The sequence below is a fragment of the Micromys minutus genome (assembly GCF_963924665.1).
Source record: "Micromys minutus genome assembly, chromosome: 13".
Classification (NCBI taxonomy): Eukaryota; Metazoa; Chordata; class Mammalia; order Rodentia; family Muridae; genus Micromys; species Micromys minutus.
In genome coordinates, this window is record NC_137982.1 from 42,530,283 (window position 1) to 42,550,042 (window position 19,760).

Here is a 19,760-nt window from a genome sequence, read left to right on the forward strand (position 1 = left end):
CCCTTCCTCTTCCTTCCTCTTGCTATCCCCTCCTCCCCTGAAAAAGTCCCCCTTCTTCTCACACCACATGCAACTTCTTGCTCTCTCTCTCTCTCATTCTCCCCTTCCTCCTTCCCCTCTCCAAGTTTCCTTTCTGCCTCCTCTTTCTCTGTCTGCACACTTATATGTTCACAAGCACTCGTGCACACACAGGCACAGGCACATTTAAATTCTGCAATGTGAATCTGTCCATCTCTTGCTTTGCAACTCCTGGCAGCCTCCTTCCTATGGACCAGTGACCAAAGAGACCAAAAGCCAGAGAGCTGAAGCCCAGAGGTCTGTAAACCAGTCCTAGAAGTGGCCTCTCATCGGTCCATTTGTTAGAAGTCACTAAGTGTAACCCTTCCTTACTCAAAGGACAAGGTGCACAGACATATGAGTCCTGGATGGGGGAAAACATTAGCATTTTTTTTCAGATCCCAACCCTTGAAAACTAGGACCAAATGGCCTGAGCTCAACTCGTCGGGCATTTGGGGTTCTTCCCCAATCAGAGCCCAGGCATCCTGGGTCTGTTCCTGAGCCTCAGCCTCCAGGGTATTTGCATGGCAGATATAAGATATACATACACCCAGCTTCTTAGAGTCTTTTTTTTTTTTTTGTCACTTTAAATATAAAGTTCTAGGAGCTGGTTGATCGAAAACAAAACAAAACAAACCCCAAAAAACAAAACAAAACAAAAAAACCAAAACCACATCTCCCCCATACCCCTCAAACCACTGGACTCAGGAGACCTTCATACCTCACAAGTAGCTTGGAACTTCAGACCCAGGAACTGACATTTTTCTTGGACATGCTTTGTACCTGGGAGTGATGATCGATATCCTAAAATGGCTTCTGGAAGCTCTCTCCTGTGCTGTCCGCCGGAGCTCACTCACACTCCCAAGCTCTCTCCCAGCTCTTACCCATTTCTGATCTGCACAGCCAGCCTCCTGTGGGCTCTCCTACTGCATTAATCCCACAAACTCACTGACTGGAGCCAAGAACCGGCAGAGTACAGGAGATAGAGGGGGAAGGGAGGAGATGGGGACACACTCTGAATCCCCACAAGATTAACCTCGCCCCCCTTTTACCAGCCACACAAGCAGCCAGTTGTTGTTGTTTTAATTTTATTTATTTAATGTATGATTGATTTATTTAATGCCTATATATCCAGAGGCCAGAAAACAGGGCATCAGATCCCATTACAGATGGTTGTCAGCCACCATGTGGGTGCTGGGAATTGAACTCAGAACCTCTGGAAGAGCAGTCAGTGCTCTAACCGCTGAGCCATCTCTCCAGCCTGCCAGTTGCTTTTTTAAATTGTCATTATTTTCCTACCTTGACAAAGGTGGTGAGTGATTTTAGCAGCAACATGTGCTCAAAGCAGAAAGAGGGTAACAGAGACCCAAGGGGACAACACCCTCCTTCCCTTCTAGCCTCAGATGAGCAGGTATATGAGGATTGAATCTGCTGCTTTCTTGCAAAGGGTCACGAGAACACCCTTACCGCCCAACTTGTCCATAAAGGGTATTTGGGGAAATTCACCCAGGGTTCCATTGCAATGCAGGGAGATAGGATGATTCACCTATAATTGACATGCTCATGGGAATTTATGATTTTTAAGAAACTTCACTGCACTAGAACTCAACTCTATAGCCAAATCTGTCTCAAGTGACTAAGATGCCCATGATATCATTAAGGCTAAGTATTCCAGAGGCTCGATTCTCGGTCCTCAGCAGTAGGTCTTAGAGGGGTTTTTACCCAGTGCTGTGATGTTGGCTCAGAGAGGAGAGGAAGCTGAGAGGACCAGTGAGCAGTGTAGAGCTATCCACACATTCTGCCAAGTCCGTGTTCAAAGGACCGTACTTTCATCTGCCTCTCCCAGGACTTCCTACTCAGCTTTTGGGAAAGAAGGGCAGAGTGAGAGGCCTCCCATGTCCTCGAATGGATTGGTTGGATGTAAAATTTCCTTCTTCCAACACTGTTGAGGAGCTTCAGATGGACAGATGGACAGATAGACAGTGAAGTGTGCCTGCTGGTTTCTTCCCAAGTATAATTCAGATGCCCTTAGTGGCCTGGCAAGGCAGCAGAGATGGTGAAGACACTTGCTGCCGTGTCTGTAACTTCCATTCCAAAGAGCCAAAGAAGCACAGAACCAACTCCTGCAAGCTGTCCCGTGACCTCCACAGACAGGTGCCAATAAATACATCTACTAAAGTTTTAAAACACTACTGTCACCTAACATTTATCAACACAATAAGGCTATTCTGGGACATTTAACTGGGATTCTTTTGAAATGTTAGGAGGTGGCATTAGTAGCAACACACGTTTAAATTACTAGATGTCCCCAACTGACCCAGAGCAGGAGCCACACCGGGATTGAATTCCTCAATTCCTTGGCAGCCTCAGTTCTAACCTCTAGTCTAATCCACATAGGTAGAGTTCTCAAGGTCAGAGTTGGGGGAGGTCCTTGGTTTAGTGTGTTCTCACCTAATGGTGTGAACCCCACTGAGGCCTCTACTTCCTGCAGCCCAGAGAAGGAGTGGTGTCAAAGTATTGTTTTTGTGTTTAGGGACTGAAAGTTTCAGCCTGGGTCCTCTTATGTTTCTCCGAGTCACAGGTAGGACAAGGCACAGCCAGCCTCTTAAGAGTAAGAAGTGCATATAATATAGATGCAGGGAGATGCACTGTATGCCTTAGAAAGAAAACCCTCCGATCAATCTGTTATACCTGTATGGGGGTGACACTCTGCATTCTGTGTGACCTCCTCTCCACATCTGTCTGTCCACTCCCTCAATAGCTCCTCCGTTCTTCTATGGGTCCAGCCACCTTCTGCCCCACCAGCGTGATTCTCTTTCTTTTCCTCCAACCCTGACGGAATCCATATGAGAACTCATATGCAGCCAGGTATTGAGGCTTATGCTTAGAATACCAGAATTTGAGAGGCTAAGGCAGGAGGATTGCTGTAAGTTCAAGCCCAACAGATTGAAATAAACAGTGAGAACCTATCTCAAAATAATAATAATAAATAATAATAATAATAATCAAAACAAAACTGCATAAACTTGGCAGCCTCAGTTCTAAACTCTAGTCTAATCCACATAGGTAGAGCATCCTCTGGAGCTGAGCATTCGTTCCAAGCCAACACGGCATTCAATACACATTTGTTCCACTCCGAAGGCTGTCCTGACTTGGGGCTCGCACAGAGTCCTACAGTGGATGAATAAAAGCCTCGGGCTTGAATCAATATCCATTATGTCATGAAACATGAAGAATCCTACAAATAGTTTATTTATCAAGAACCTGAAATCACTATTGAAAATCTTTTTCTCCCAGAACAATTTGTTTCACTAAATAAAATGCTCATTGTGCATGATAAATTGTGAATGAGATGTCTCCTTATCAATCAGGCCCAAAACAGAGAGAACAACGTGTGTGAACCAAAGACTATCTTCATTTTTCAATCCTGCCCCCTTTGGTAAAGTTAAAACCACTAATATAAAGACTCAGAGTCTCCAAACAACTAGGAGCAGTGACTCTCACCTTTCCCTTAAGTTTTAAATGTCTTTTTTTTTTCTTCCAAAGGAAGAAGATCCGAAGAACCCAATGGACAAAGAGCGGCGGAAGTCTTTGATAAAACCCAAATTGTTGAGACTGCAAAGAGACATTGAAATGGCCTCAAAAGACAAAGAAGGTGGGCGACTTTCATACCACAGGACCATGGCTGGCCACACAGTGTGAGCAGAGCAGGCTGGCCTCACACGTGTGGCCATCCTGTCTTGTCTGTACCACGTCCGGTTTGTGATAATGCCCTTGGATGCTGGATAAGGGAAAGTATTAAGCACACTCAGAAGCTTTACTTGGAGTTAGGGTATTAAATCTAAGTTGTGTTCAATAAAAGTAAAATACATTAAAGCCATGTGTGGGCTGGTGGGCTAGCTCAGTGAGTAAGGTCACTGCCCTGACAACCAGATAATGGGAGGCGGATCTCTGGAAACCCATGTAAAGGTGAAGTGGGGGGGTAGGTGCACAGGGATGGGGGGATCCACCAAGACATCCTGTGATCTCCACACTTGCTCTGTGGCACATATGTCCCTATGTATTACACACACACACACACACACACACACACACACACCATTAATAAAAAAACAAAATGAAATAAATAAAGAGTCACGAGTGGGCTATAATGCAGGCTGGGCTACAGCCTGGGCTAGAGTGAGACCCTATTTTTTTAAAAATCAAAATCAAGAAAACAAAAAAAGCGTAAAAGGATACGTGTGCATTCATGAGAACTGTATAGGTAGCTCACTGTTGTGCTATAAAAATGCACAATTTTATTGTTTCTCAAAGTAGCTGGGATGAGAGGTGATGTGTGTGATCTTAACATGGTTTGGGGCTTTCATTTCTGTCTTTTTACTAAGTTTTGAAATGACATGACAATTGCTCATGTTAGATCACATACTGGGGACTCAATACTTAGCCTGTGAAATGATCCCCAAGTAGGACAGACCACAAAACAACCACACATCTGTGATCCAGCCTCCAGCTTCTGAGCCTGGGCCTCGGGATTTCATTTTGATGGAACTCGAATGGGAGAGGTAAAGAGAACGAGGAAGAAGCTAGCGCAGCCGTGTAAATGTAAGGAACATTGAAACAGGCCAAAGGAAACTCAAAATCGTATTTAGTCCAGCCAAAGCCTGTAAGCACCAGAATTTCTCAAATGTCATCAGCTGAGGGTAGCCATAAATGAACTCTGTGTTTTCTTATCTCAGCCATTGAGTAAGACCCTGTGATTCCTACATAGAGACGTTCTCCTGGCCATTAAGGAAATCCTACCAGTATCATTTCCAACCTTCAGGCTCTCTTTGATGGTGACTGTCCCCTGCTCTGACCTACTACGACTGGGTCAAAGGTGACCTAGAATGTGCTCTCATTTTCAGGCCTGGAACAGAAGCTTAAAGCACTTGCCAGCAGCTCCTCCTTTTCTGATGCCAAGAGCCAGAAAGATGCGGAGACCCTGATGGACGAGGTAAATATTTGCAGAGTGCATGTTGTGATGAACCGGATAAGTTTAGAGTATTTGTTTTTTTCAGCTCACTTACCCCGTCAGTTGCTCCTTCCTTCTGATTCAGAACAATTGAGTGGGAGAAGCCGAGACACTCAGCTCCTCCATGGGCTGTTTGAGGAATGTGGAAAAGTTTACTTTGTTCTAAATAGAATTCTCCAGAAATAGATGCATGCTTTAGTGAAATCACAGGCACTCCGACCCTGGCAAGTGATGGAAATCGCTGGGTCGCCATTTGCAGAAGCTGATCTTATGATTTAGCTTTGCTGGTCACAGAAACGTGAGATGTTAGTGTTCTTATGTGAGAAATGGAAATATTGATATTTAACCATAGAGCTTTCTGATAATATACATCATTGTCCAGAAAATGCTACAGCAGCGCTCGGGGGAGCTCAAAAAGTGATCGACATTCTTGACTATCTGCCCTTTACGGTGGTGAGAAAGCATACCCACATAGTCATTTTCTCTTCCACTTTTAGTAGAATGGCCAGTACATTTCGAGGGAACATCCTCAATCTATAATGAAACGGCCTTCCCACCTGGTGATTTTGCCCAGTGTAAGATAACGTAAGATTCTGAGCATGCCTTAGGTCTGCCAGCCTACGTGGGGATGATGTTCAGCGTACTATAGCAATTCTCAGCTAACATCGGGCATATGGGAATGCAACTTTATCATGAGAGGCGGCGTAGCTAAAGTTCTCAATTCTACTTTCTCTTTTCCTTCGACTGACATCAGAGTCCTCCTAAAACAGGAGACAGGGCTACAATCATGAAGCCAAGGGGGTGTGGCAAAGGAGGGCAAGGGGGTGTGGCAAAGGAGGGCAAGGGGGTGTGGCAAGGAAGGGCAAGGGGGTGTGGCAAAGGAGGGCAAGGGGGTGTGGCAAAGAAGGGCAAGGGGGTGTGGCAAAGAAGGGCAAGGGGGTGTGACAAGGGAAGGCGTGGGGTATGGCAGGGAAGGACACAGGGGTGTGACAAAGGAGCATTTGTGTGCCATGGAGTAAGGAAGAAAAGAGCTATTTTAGATGCAATATTTTGGAGGAATTTGGATAGGAGTGGGAAGGTTCTGGAAGAGAGCCTATGCTGCGGTTTGAATGCTGAGAAAGTCGGCTCGTATTAGTTAATGCAAGAAGAATCCAGGAAGAGCAGGCATTTGAATAATATTTTGAAGAATACAGGAGTCTGAGAGAATTTTCTTTACCTAGCCTGACTCTCCTGAGAAAGTGGGTATCTCCTAATTCTCCCCAACTAGAGAGTTCAGTGATGGCTTGGTGCAAGCTGGCAGTTGCAGCCAGCTATAATTCATTCTGTATTCTTTTAGAACAGAATTTATTTCATGTGAAGGCTACTGCAGAAGTGACCCTAACACTTTCTGTGAAAAGAAAGGTCTAAATCTGTTTACTCGGGAACAGATCTGAAATCCTACTGCAACGACACGTGGGTGTGATTTATAGGAAATCACAGAACAGATGGGGGGGCAGAGGGGGCATTTTCTGTGATGGCACAAAATGTTCAATGAACTAATTCAATGCAAATGGTATTTACCAAAATAAAGCCACCAGAAGCATGGCACCAGCTTCTTCGGTTGTCTGTGCATGGGGCTTGCTCGTCATCGTCAGAGTCAACAGTGTATTATCACCATTTGCTCCAAACCTAACCTGACTCTCCTAGAAGAAAAGGGGAACGTTAAGCCATGAACTCATGATATCTATGAACAAACACAAGGCTTTCGTGTGGTGGATGCCAAATGCCATGGTAACTCCCTTAGACAAGCTGTGCCTCCAGGAGAGGGACAGTGGTGGTACTGGTGAATTCCTTCGTGCCCAGGGAAGAGTTCTTGGAAAGGAAGCTTGGCTTCATTTAAATTCTTTCATGTTGCACAGTCTCCTGGACCCTGAAGCACCATATTTGATTCAAGAATGTTGGCAGAGGCATTCAGAGCAGATGCTATCTGCACAGGCAGAGAACGCTGCTCCAGAGAGATCATGGTGTATCCTCCAGTGCTTTCAAATGCACCAGAGCTGGGGCCTAACACCAGAGGGATGGGGTATTTGGCTTTTATTTTAGGTGAGCCTGTTCCAAGGCGTAGTGAGCTGTGCTGAAGATTAGGGGCTACTGATGCAGAGTTATCTTTATAGTGGAGACATGAGGGTTACGAACACTATGCCGGAGAAATAGAAAAGAGAGGGAGGAGGGAGGGGTTAAACTACACCCTTCCTACGTTTATTCTGTAATTTGCTTGCTCCTGACTGAACCTAGCCAAAAAATAATAATAATAATAATAATAATAAAGTTTTAGTTCAAGGTCAGGGCCAGAGCAGGAAGAAGCTAGGAACTTATCATCACTTCTTGCTTTTATTCAAATATGGATATTACATATTTTATTCATTATTTTATTCAAATATGGATAATACTGGTTCCACTTGAGAGAAGCAACGTTACTAAATTTTTCTGGGTATTATGAGACATGCCCCTTTAAATAAAAGCAACAGGACTCCCGTGCATTCTGGTGGCTACTGCTTGTATACTCGGTCCTTTAAAACACTGCCTCGTGGCTCTCAGGGAGCCTCTGCAGTCAACACTTATTTTCTTTCTTGTTCCTTGGGGGCAGGGCATTGTCTAAAGTTGTTCATCGTCACAAACTCACCCAGCAAGTTCTCTTTGCCATGATTTCAAGAGCCAAGACTGAGTAAGACACATCCGGTTTGTCTGTGCTGCTTTGAGCGTCTTATTCTTTCGGCATTTCTCCTGTGTATCTGTATGTGAGCTGAATGTATATGTTTCTGGAACTCTTTCCCTTTGAGGATATGCTGAGATTCCTTTACTCACCCAGCTGTGCCTCCTTCTCTTGAAATATTCTCACATGGCCCTATGGTGTGTCCACAGAATGGTTTGAAACTAGACCTTTTGCAAGCAAACTCCTACAAACTGTCGTCGGTGTTGGCAGACCTGGAGCAAAGGCCAAAGCCCTCCCATCCGTGCAGCACCTGCATCTTCAAGTGGAAAGAAAAGGTAACAGAGAGCAGGTGGGATGTGTTGGCATGTGCTTGTGAAGTGGAAGGGCTTAAAAGAATGTCAAGCCAGAAACATGTGCCATATTTAAGCCCCAGGTTCTTACTGCAGCTATGAAGAATTGAATTGGAATTTTGATGGGGACTGCATTGAATATGTAGATTGCTTTAGGCACGATGGCCATTTTCACAATGTTGATCCTGCCAATCCATGAGCATGGGAGATCTTCCCATCTTCTGAGATCTTCTTCGATTTCCTTCTTCAGAAACTTCAAGTTCTTGTCATACTGATCTTTCACTTGCTTGGTTAGGGTCACACCAAGGTATTTTATTTTCTTTGTGACTATTGTGAAGGGTGTCGATTCTCTAATTTCTTTCTCAGCCTGTTTGTCCTTTGAGTAGAAGAAGGCTACTGATTTGTTCAAGTTAATTTTATATCCAGCTACTTTGCTGAAGTTGTTTATCAGCTGTAGGAGTTCTCTGCTAGAATTATGGGGGTCACTTAAGTATACAATCATATGATCTGCAAAGAGTGATGCTTTGACTTCTTCCTTTCCAATTTGTATCCCTTTGACCTCCTTTTGTTATCTAAGACTTCTGTTACTGTAGCTATTAAGATAACTTTACTTTTATTTCTTTTGAGCACAACAAAAGCTAAACACAACAGAACACATCCTCTGGCAAGAAACTAAATCACTCAACTGAAAAAACTAAAAAAACAAAAACCATAGGATTTCTTCTCTCTCTCCAAACCTTAACTTCAGCTCTTCAGTGTGCTGCTGTAGAGATTTGGGTATTCCTGCAGACCCAAACTGTAAGATCTTACATGCCAGGTTCACCTTAGACAGTGGAAATGCACACCTTGGTACACAGCCTAACACAGTATGTAATGTGGATAACAGGAGTACAGTTTGAAAGCCCACGACAGACCCAGTGTCTGAGTAATGCTACACACTCTCTGGAAATTGTCTCTGGAATTTATTGTCTGTAGCTAGTTTCATTGCTGTTCAGAAGAGGGGGCTGTAAGCAAGCATTCAGTAACAAAGGGACAATATTCTTTCTGAAGAGAACCATAAACTCTAAAATGGTCGAGACCATTTTATTGGGGCCTCTTTTAGTTAGGGTTTTTCTACTGTGAACAGACACCATGGCCAAGGCAACTCTTAGAAGGACAACATTTATTTGGGGCTGGTTCACAGGTTCAGTCAGAACTTAGCAACTTCCAGGCAGGAATAGTACAGGAGGAGCTGAGAGTTCTATCTTCATCTGCTAGCAGAATACCTGCTCCCAGGCAGCTAGGATAAGGGTCTTAAAGCCCATGCCCACTCCAAAAAGGACCACACTGACTTGAACAGGGCCATACCTTCTAAGAGTGCCACTCATCACAAACCAACACAGGGGCCCGTTAAACAGACTTCAAAGTTATTGCTACGAATGTTTCTATTAGGCCCAGGCATAGAGGTCCAAATAGAAATGTGGACTATGAAATACAATAATCATCTCATTCTGAAAATATTTTGCCTTTGGAACAAGAAAACTTAAACACAGACGGTTTTAAGAAATGTTTTGCTTATGTATGCATCATCCCTATTAAAAAATGCACACATAAATCCCAAGGAAAATGGCCTAGAGAAAACAATGTCTCATGAATATTTATAACACAGTTGTTTAAAATTTCTTTCTATAAAAACCTATTTGAACAGGAGCACTCTCATACTTATGTGAAAATATCCCGGCCTCTTTTGACGAAGAGATTAGAGAAAGCTGAGAGAAAAGCACCTGTGGGTGGGCAGAACAACCCAAGCTCTTCACCTCCAGGTAACCCAGTGCCCAAAATAATTATGAGCTGTGTCCTATGGATACATCTCATCTCTATGTTGAAATACAATTTCCAACCTACATTTGCCTATATTTATCAAAAATAACTTTACCTCTTGGTCGAGAGTCATGAATTTGTTAAACATCTGTATTTTTGGTTCCAAGTGTAGAAAAATAAAGGTAAGAAGGAATCACAAAGAGTGCAGGCTGGAAAATCACTTTATAACATGAGAAGTTACGAATGTACAGGTACACATACATGCATACATACATACATACATACATACATACATACATACATACATAGTCAAACCCAAATAACTCTACTCAAATCATCCCAGTGGTGGCTGAGCTCCTCACTGCCCACCCCCATGTTCTGGGTTCTCAAATGAAAGACACACACACTCGTAGCCTTATATTTTGATAAGTCTTAAACAGCTTGATGACTGGGCCTCTTCCAAACCTCCGCATTGCTAACACTCTCCCCGCGGATATTAACTAAAACCTATATTCTGTCGGGGCTGCTCCACCCAGACCTGACGCCCTCTGGGGCTGAGACCCCAGCACTCTGTCCTGCCCCTCTCTGGTGTGGCCTCTACTCCTTTCCTGGCACAGCAGCCTCTGTCCCCCTGTCCAGCCACTAGCTGCCAGCAACTTCACTGACCAATCAAAACCAGCTGGCAGCGAGGTCCCTCCATGTAGATGTGCAGATGTGCAGCTTCTTCATGCAATTTTGGGGACCAAATTAACATAATATTTGTAGCATTAGACCAAATCCACCACACACACACATGCACACATATATGCACACAGGCCATTGTCCCCCAACTATAAACCTTTATCTGTTATCTCCCAGGTTTTTTTTTTTTTTAATTAGAAATGAGCCAGAAAGATTTGTAGTAAAACCTAAGGCACTGAGGTCCACATAATCTATTCAAAAGATACCGGTGAAATTTTTTTTTTTTTTTTTTTTTTTTTTGAGAAACAGTTCCCCAAGCAACAAGAGATGCTGATAAGCATACACTCCAAATATTCCCTAGCTCCACCTGAATGGCAAGTCTGGTGTGTTTTAAAAAGGAAAATGTAGCTGCTAGACACATTACCTAACGATACAGACTATGTTCGTGTGGAAAGGAAATAATTTTAAATTACCATGGTTGTTATCAGTACATGAGGAAGTTTTTCTCCAGAATTTTATTTTCTGAGTTACAGTCTGGGTTTTGGTTATATAATGTGCATAATTTATATACATGTTGGGTATGCGATAGATATTTATTGACCTAGTGAATAGATAGTATGTAAAAATTATTATAAAATTCTTGGGAAAATTTAAACTACACACCATACTGTTAAACAAAGAATCCTGATGGAAAGAAAAGAGATGCCTCAGGTTTCAGCACCAGTGTTAGGAAAGAGATGAAGGGGAAGGGGGGAAATGCTCCATGGAGGTGTGGCGAGGCCTGGGGGAAGGGAGATGCCTCTGGGGGGCCCATGTTGGGAATCACTTCCCCCTGAGGGATCAGCCACATGATGGTATAATACAGAATAAAGTTTATTCAGGACATGGGGAGGGGAGTTAAGAGGGTAGTAGAGGAAGAAAGAGAGAGAGAGAGAGAGAGAGAGAGAGAGAGAGAGAGAGAGAGAGAGAGAGAGAAGGAGAAGTAGAGAAGCAAAGGCCAGCCATAAGCATGTGGAGGAGGGGGAGGGAATGGAGAGAGGAGGGGCGGGGGGGGGCAAGCAAGGGCACAAGAGAGCAAGAGACCAAGAGAGAGGAGGGGCAAGCAACCCCTGTTATAGTGTCAGGTCACTGGGGCAGAGCTTACCTGGCTGTTGCCAGGTAACTGTGGGGTGGGGTTTACAGAATCCCAACACTGATTATGTTCATTTTGCCTATGACATCATCATGGTAACTCTAATTTATTCTAAATATCTAGGCTCTGGTGTGTCCCAAGGCAGCAACCATCTTTGCAAAGCCTTATATACTTTCCAAGCCAGACAAGATGATGAGTTAAATTTGGAAAAAGGTAAGACATGTCCTCCAATATTTTAGTTTCTTTTTCCTGTTGAGATCCCTCCTGTGAATACACTCCTATCTTATCAGGACAGTATTAAGCTGTTGCTGGCTGAGGTCTACAGTCAGAATACAGAGATAAAAGGAGCTCAAAACTAAGGCTCACCTAATGACAGCTAATGGTCATTTCATGCTTCTGTGTGACAGACACTGTTGCAAGCATCTCATTTCATTATTAGTTACAGAACCCTGAGGCAGACATTACTTTTTCCTGTTTTATAGCTGAGCAGAATAAAACACAGAAAGGTTAAGTACTTTGACTAAAATCACGAGTATGGGCAGAGCAGGGTTTAAACTCAGAACTCAGTAATGCCCTCAACCACGGCGCTATACGGAAGCAGGACACCAAGAATGGGACTCATTGGAGAGATAGCTCTATAGTTTTGTTTTTCATACAGTAGAATTGCAGAAAAGTGAAGTAATGCCTCCTTCCTTAGTGTGAAAAGAGTTCTAGAATCTAAGTCCATTGATGGCCCAGATTAATGTTTGTCCCTAATATCTCAGAAAGCAAAACAAAACAAAACAAAAAAAAAAAATCTGAGAGTCACTCTAAAGGATCAGATTTCTCTGTGTCAGACACATTTCCCAGGGAAGTGTTTTCTGGTGGACTATATGAAGTAATATTCTTACATAAGTACAAGTATCCAGCCTCCACTTTCTTCATGTATCTCAGTTGCATGTCCAAGCTAAGGCATAGAGACTGATAAATGTGCCCATGAAAAAGAATTATGCCATAAGAGAAAGCTTATGACCTATGACCAGGGTATGGCCACCCACCTGACTTTGCCTACAAAGTACTGGGATTAAAGGCAAGCACTACCACTCCCGGCCTCCTTCCTTGTTTCTGTGTGCCAGACAGTGTGGCAAGCATATCATTCAATTATTACCTCAGATATTGTTCATTCCTGTTTTATAGCTAGGAAGAACGAGGCACCACGAATCCAGCATGCTTGCCCTAGAGGGGACTGCCTAATTCCTGGCTTGGTTTCTCCAGGCTATTAATTTTCATATATATATATATATTCATATATATATGAATATATATATATATATATATATTTCTAAGAGGTTACTCAAGAATTTGGGTGTCCTGAGTTTAAGTTTCAAAGTTTACAGTAAACAATTATCTTGCTTGTATCTGTTGTCTGTTGGCTATAAAGCCTGTTTTGCTTTATATTTTAAGTAGTTCTTTTCAATGAAACATCAGAGGCTAGGAGACACTGACAATATAATTTCAAATCATTTGTCTGAATTTGTTTAATTTCATCAAACAAGCTACTGTTGGGGGGGGGCAAAATCAGAATGAGCTCACATAAGAAGAAACAGGAAACCATGGCTGAGGAGAGAAGGACAACCACCATTGCCCTCAGACCAAAGCTAAGCAAGCGTGAGCAAAGGCCGGACGTGACGATAGTGACGTCACGCAGATGTTGGATCCTGAAGTGGGTGTTTCTACTTTGATGTATAAGAGGCAGCTTGTTAATCAGCTTTTTAGGGCTGTGAGACAAACCACCTGAGAAAAACAGTTCATGAAAAGAAACGAAATGGTTATATTGGCTCCTGGCTTCCAAAGTTTCAGTTTGTTTGGCTGTCGTCTTTCAAGTTTGCGGCTACTTGAACCTTTTATAGCTGAAGGTTGTAACAATGGAGAAAAGCTGTCCAAGACAGCAAGCCTGGGACAGGAGGAGGAGGGGTTAGGGACAAATGATGCCCTTCCAGGGCAAGCCTTGCAAGGACTTCCTGCAAAGGGATCTTTGAATAGGCTATTCCCTAGGGATGCATTGATGACTTCAGCACCCTGTTCTCTTAACAGCACAGCCCTCTGAGGTCTAAGCCTTCAACACACAGGCCCTTAGGGGGATACTGTTACAAACAGTAACAGAGAAATAGAATTCTTTCAAGCCTGAGGCTTAACCAAAGTATGCTTGCTGGTCCACCCTTCAAGTTTAAGGTTACTAAGATCACATAGTAACTAACTCTCTCTCTCTCTCTCTCTCTCTCTCTCTCTCTCTCACACACACACACACACACACACACACTTTATTGATTCTTTGTGAATTTCACATCGTGCACCCCAATCCCACTCCTGTCTCTGTCCCCTAGAAGGTTGAACCCTTCCTCCAACCCTGCAACCTCCCCACCAAAAGAAAAAAAAATCTAATGGTGGAAGCTGTAGTGTGTCACAGTGTGTCCCACAGTGTGCCCTTTTGTCCACACTTCTTTACTTGCAAATATTCATTACAGTGAGTCATTGATCTGATTAGAGGCCTCTGGCTTCTGCTATACTACCAATACTGGATCCTCACAAGGACCCCTCTTTTATATCCGGTTGCCCTGTGTCATAGAGACCCTGAAGCTTTGGATCTGCAGGACCGGCCTCTTCACATACTCAAGCAGTTCATAGATGGGGTAGATGCTGGGGTAGAGCAACTCAAAGCCCTGGATCTGGCTCTGAGTGGTAGCTGAGTCAGACCACCAGGATGATGTCTCCAGTACTGCCCTGGCTAGGCTAGGTCACCAGTGCTGCAGCCAGCAAGGGGCAGAGCCAGCACTCCTGTTCTCAAACCCTGGAGGCCTGCTCATCAGGACCCACTCTCCTGAATGCTCCAGCCAGTGACGGGTGGGAAGGGGGTGGGTCATCTCTCCCTCATCACCACAGAGCAGACAAGTTGTGGGACCAGCTCTCCCATGCTCACAAACTTGGGCCTTGCTCACTCTGCCCTTCCAGCCTGTGTCAGCTCTACTGTGTGAAGTGCAGGGCCTGCTCTCCCAAGTGCTGCAGCTGGTGAGGGACAGGGACAGCCCTCCCGCTCCCTCAGATCTGGGGCCAGCTCTCCCAGGGGCAAAGGGGCATAAAAGGGAAATAGAAAATTAGGTAAGAACTGTATAAGAAACTCAGCTTTAATTATTTCCTTAAAAAGAATCTCCAAATTGATATTTTATTAAAGTTATCTAAATTAATGGAGGCTAGATTTCTATGTGAAATCGCCAAAATTGAATGCAGATGTGACGCAGGGAGTTATCAAATTTTTAAGAAAAGCTCTAAGTAAAGACACACTTCTAATGAACTATTTTAAACTCTCACGGCCACCAGTATGCCCCTTAAGATATGGACAGCAAGAAAGAGTTTGCTGACGACCTATCGACTGTAGAGCTAGCCAGCTGTAAAAGTCTACCAGGATTCTGTTTTTATGCACACTTTAAGCACAGCACAGTGGTTCATTGTTTCACTCTTGCTAGCAGTCTCTGTGTTGTGGCTGCATCAATGCAAAGTGCTCGGTAAACTTTGCTTCGCCTGAATCAAGTGCAGGACGTGATGTTGCCAAGTAGTTCCCCAGATACAGGCTGTTCTTAAAAACTCTCACCGACTCTTACTTGGCATGTGTTCGAGCTACCCAGAACCTTGTCTAACTCAGTGTGCATCCTCACAGGCGACATCGTGACCATACACGAGAAGAAAGAAGAAGGATGGTGGTACGGCTCTTTAAATGGGAAGAAGGGCCATTTTCCTGCTGCCTATGTGGAGGAGCTGCCTCCGAAGGCTGGAAACACAGCTACACAGGCATGAAACAAGAAAGGACACACAGGTGGCCTTGCGCATCCTGTAAACAAAAGAGGAAGTTATCCTCTTCGCAAATGTTTTCTTACGTAGTGGGTGGTAGAGACCTGCCTGCATCTCATAGTGCTCCGTCCATGGGGTTATTAACTTCAAACAGAGTCAAATAAAAGACAGTTGGATTGAATATGACAAAAAGTTTATGGGTTCCTAGACTTTCTAACGTTTAAAAGCTAGAGATGGTCTGCCTGTGACAAAGAGGAGACAGGTATCATGCAAGCATGCAAGAAGTAAGACTTAGGTGCCTTTTTATGTCTAGCTTTTGATGGCAACTAGACACAGCAGGTCACTAAGGGGTCAAGCAAAGCCTAGAAAATAAGCAAGAACACAGGCCAAAGTCAGAGTTAACAGTGATACAGGCAAAGAGACACACGTTGGAAAGCAGAAGATCAGGAGCCAGGCCCCAAAGTCCACCGGGCTAAAGAGGGGCCGTGATACAAGAAGGCCAGTCTAGAGCCTCCGCAGATCGCAGGGCACAATGAAATTCTACCAGAGCCCGGAACCTTTGGAGGCAGTGACTTCTCATCAGTCCCTGCCCACCGCCAATAGCTCTAGGGAGGTCAAATGCAAGCCAGAGACTGCTTAGGACCGGAGGAAAAGCAAATTGGAAGAGTAAGGAGGCTTTTTCTTTGTGGAAACTTCTTTTGCCAATTGGAAAATTGAGTCATTGTGGAAGGAAAACCTTAAGCATCTTCCTACTAAGAGGAACTGAAATACCAATAAGAACCTAGTTTGAGTAAGAAGCAGAACACAATATTCCCTGTCAAAACGGACCTGTTGTTGTTGTTGTTGTTGGTGGTGGTGGTGGTGGTGGTGGTGGTGTGTGTGTGTGTGTGTGTGTGTGTGTGTGTGTGTGTGTGTGTGTGTTAACACAGAATCTCACCATATACTCTTGGCTGATCTTGAACTCACTATGCAGACTAGGTTGTCCTTGAATGTGCAGAGATCTGCCTACCTCTGACTCTGCCTCGAAAATTCTCGGATTACAGGCTAAAATGGGACATTTTATAAAACGCCCTTTTATAAGAAAAGCTAGAGAATGAAAGCAAATTCCCCAAAGGGTGGCAGTGTATAATGGACAGGTTGTGGTAGCAGCTTATAGGAAATGGAGATCACACACTAAGATGAGTAACAGACGGTGCCGGCGGCAGTGCTGGTCAAGTCCATTCTCTGCCGACCTGAACGTCCTTCAGAACCTTCATATCTGCATTCGTTAAAATCCTCATTATTTTCCTGTGCCCCCCTTTAACTCAGTTTTTTTATAATGGAAAATTTCAAATCAGGAAACACCACTTGTTAATGTTGTTTTATTACACTTTGATCTAACACATAACTAAATATTAACATAACTAATATTTGATACAGATAGTAAGCCTCAAAAAATTTGAGCAAAAATTTGCTATATGAAACAGAACTTAAAACCCAGAAGAGCAGGCCAAAATTGTTCTTTGTTGATTGTGTGTGTGTGTATATATATATATGTATATATACGTATATATATATATACATATATATATATATGTATATATATAAACTTTATTATTCAAAATATTTTCAAGTAAATGAAAACATCACACACAAAAGTTAAGCAGACCCACAGTCTATACAGCTCAGCAGTTAGGTTTCCAGAATAGAATCCAGGAGGCTTCACGTTGTGTTTTCCATGTTCACTATCTAATCTGTCTTATGTGGTGGAGGGAGAAAGGCGGCCCAAGAGCAGGCAGAAGCTGAGGTGGCCTCCTTAAACCGCAGGACCCAGCTGGTTGAAGAGGAGCTGGACCGTGCCCAGGAGCACCTTGCCGCTGCTCTGCAGAAGCAGAGGAAGCAGAAAAGGCTGCTGATGAGAGTGAGAGAGGTATGAAGGTGATTGACAACTGGGCTCTGAAAGATGAAGAAGGAACTCCAGGAAATCCAGCTAAAGAAAGCAAAGCACACTGCAGAAGAGGCAGACAGGAAGTATGGAGAGGTGGCTGGTAAGTTGGTGGTTATTGAAGGAGACTTGGAACGCACGGAGGAACGCCTGAGCTGGCAGAGTCCCGTTGCAGAGAGATGGATGAGCAGATCAGACGGATGGACCAGAACCTGAAGTGTCTAACTGCTGAAGCAAAGAACTCTGAAAAAGAAGACAAGTATGAAGAAATAAAGATTCTTACTGATAAACCCAAGGAGGCAGAGACCTGTGCTGAGTTTGCTGAAAGATCAGTAGCCAAACTGGAAAAGACCACTGATAACTTGGAAGATAAGCTGAAGGGCACCAAAGAGGTGCATCTCTCTACACAAAGGATGCTGGACCAGACCCTGCTGGACCTGAATGAGATACAGACCTCCCCCATCCCTGCCCTGCGGCCGCTCCTCCCTCTGACCTTGACTCTGCCAGCCTCTTGGAAGCTGACCTTGAAACTGAGGACTGATCTTTGTAACTGAAGGCTGCTTTCCCTCCTGACACCCCCTCTACCCCTCTTGTGTTTTTCATAAAACTGTGTCAGCCTCTTCCCAGAGTTTCAGCTGGAGGGGCCGAACACCTTTGGGAACAATATTTAAAGGAATGGGAGCACAACGCAGTGTCCTCAGTGCAGTTGGGATATGCAGTGTGATCCTTTTTATCTTAACAATCATTTTTAACATGCCAAGCACTTCTGCAGCTTGGAGCAGCACATCTTAGCCTAACGGCTGCTGTCTCACCGTGGAGGAGAAACACAGCAATGGGCCTGCCTTACTGAGATCCAGCAGAGCCCAGGCAGGCTCCACTGTGGGAGACCTCAGTGCTCCACACCAAACCTTAGCCAATCAACAGAGGGATTCCAGGAAGTTAGCCAGAAACAAAACCCCTTCCGGGCTGTGAAGGTTTTCAGCTTTGATATCTTTGAACAACTTAACACTTAATTTTTACTTTTTCCATCAGACCTGACCAAATAAGACAGTAAGACGTCTGAGATGCCCCACCTCCCAGGGCCTCGTGCATGTGGGGCTACTGTTCAGCCCCAGCCCTGAGCCCAGACTTGTCTCAGCTCCACCCCTTTCCCAACCGCTCAAAAGCAGATCATGCTGCCCCTTAGTGTTGTGGTGACCTCTTAGTGTGCACCTGCCCCAGGGGAGACAGAGAAGGAGAATTATGTTTGTGCCCCTGATTAGCCACATGGAAGGCATCTCATCGCCCTTTCCTGAAGCTGCTGTCTCTGAAGTGCCACCTCATTGTGCTTTGTATCAGTCAGGGCTGGAGAGATCTTGAATAGCTTATGTATAAATAAATAAATAAAAATTTAAATAAAAAAAAAAAAAAAACTCTTATGCACTTACCCACACAAACCAAAATCTACAATTGAGTTAGAACCAGGAATCAGTTAGCTTTATGTCCTGTTTCATGTCCGTTCCCTGCAGTCAGTCCATCTTCATACCCTTGTATTAGTTGGCACTGCTTTTTGCTTTTTGGACACAGGCTCTCTAGGTGTAGTCCTGACTATCCTGGAACTCTCTTTGTCGACCAGGCTGGCCTCAAGCTCAGAGACCTGCCTGCCTCTGCCTGTTGAGTGGCTATATTTAGCAGTCCTTTAGAGAGTATACCATCAAAAGAAGAAACTGCCCAAAGTTTTAATCCTCACTGGAGCACTTGCGACAACTTTCAGAGGGTAGAAAGGTGGCTGAATAACAGGCCGTGGGCAACAAGCAGTTTGAATTTATAATCACTCCACTGAGCTTTGGATTTAAAAAAAAAAATGTAGCAACTGACTATGGTACACAGGAAGTAAGGAGAATGGTGGTTGGGAGTAACTTTTCAGAGAGGAACCTTTCTTTTTAAATCAGTAGTGCTGGGAATGCAAACAGCTTTCTTGTTTGAGAACCTTGCTGAAAACCACTGTGGCACCTGGGATATGTAGTCTTTTTTAAAGTGTCCTTTCCTTCCTTTAGTGTACTCCCTTTCTTCTGGCTTTTAAAAAGTATCCTCTAGACAGCCCGAGGAAGGCAGAGTGTCCTGGGACTCTGAGTTACAAGCTCAGTTTCTTCTCCCATGGTTCCTCATGGTCAGACCCCACACCTCTCTGGACTCAGCTTCCCCTTTAATGCATAATAAGGAAGGATGGGTGCCCAGGTCAAAAGTCACAGCTTGTCATTTTAAATCTGGATCCGAGATTCATGCCATGCTTCATAGAATATAAACTCTGG

The 19,760-nt window shown here is 44.1% G+C and overlaps 1 protein-coding gene and 1 pseudogene across 2 annotated transcripts in view; both read left to right on the forward strand.

Annotated features, from left to right (window-relative positions):
• NOSTRIN (nitric oxide synthase trafficking) overlaps nt 1-15,551 on the forward strand; it is a gene marked incomplete at its 3' end in the record, with an annotated part of 49,764 nt that extends 34,213 nt beyond the window's left edge. The window contains exons 10-15 of the mRNA XM_080927060.1: nt 3,604-3,712; nt 4,962-5,050; nt 7,970-8,095; nt 9,798-9,912; nt 11,847-11,936; nt 15,415-15,551. Of these exons, the coding sequence (XP_080783186.1) occupies nt 3,604-3,712; nt 4,962-5,050; nt 7,970-8,095; nt 9,798-9,912; nt 11,847-11,936; nt 15,415-15,551 (666 nt within the window). The remainder of the gene's footprint in view (nt 1-3,603; nt 3,713-4,961; nt 5,051-7,969; nt 8,096-9,797; nt 9,913-11,846; nt 11,937-15,414) is intronic.
• Nucleotides 15,552-16,723: 1,172 nt separating this feature from the next.
• On the forward strand, nt 16,724-18,023 carry LOC308429191 (tropomyosin-like; annotated as a pseudogene). Its single transcript has 2 exons — nt 16,724-16,811; nt 17,297-18,023. The product of its transcript is annotated as a tropomyosin-like (transcript).
• The last annotated feature ends 1,737 nt before the right edge of the window (nt 18,024-19,760 follow it).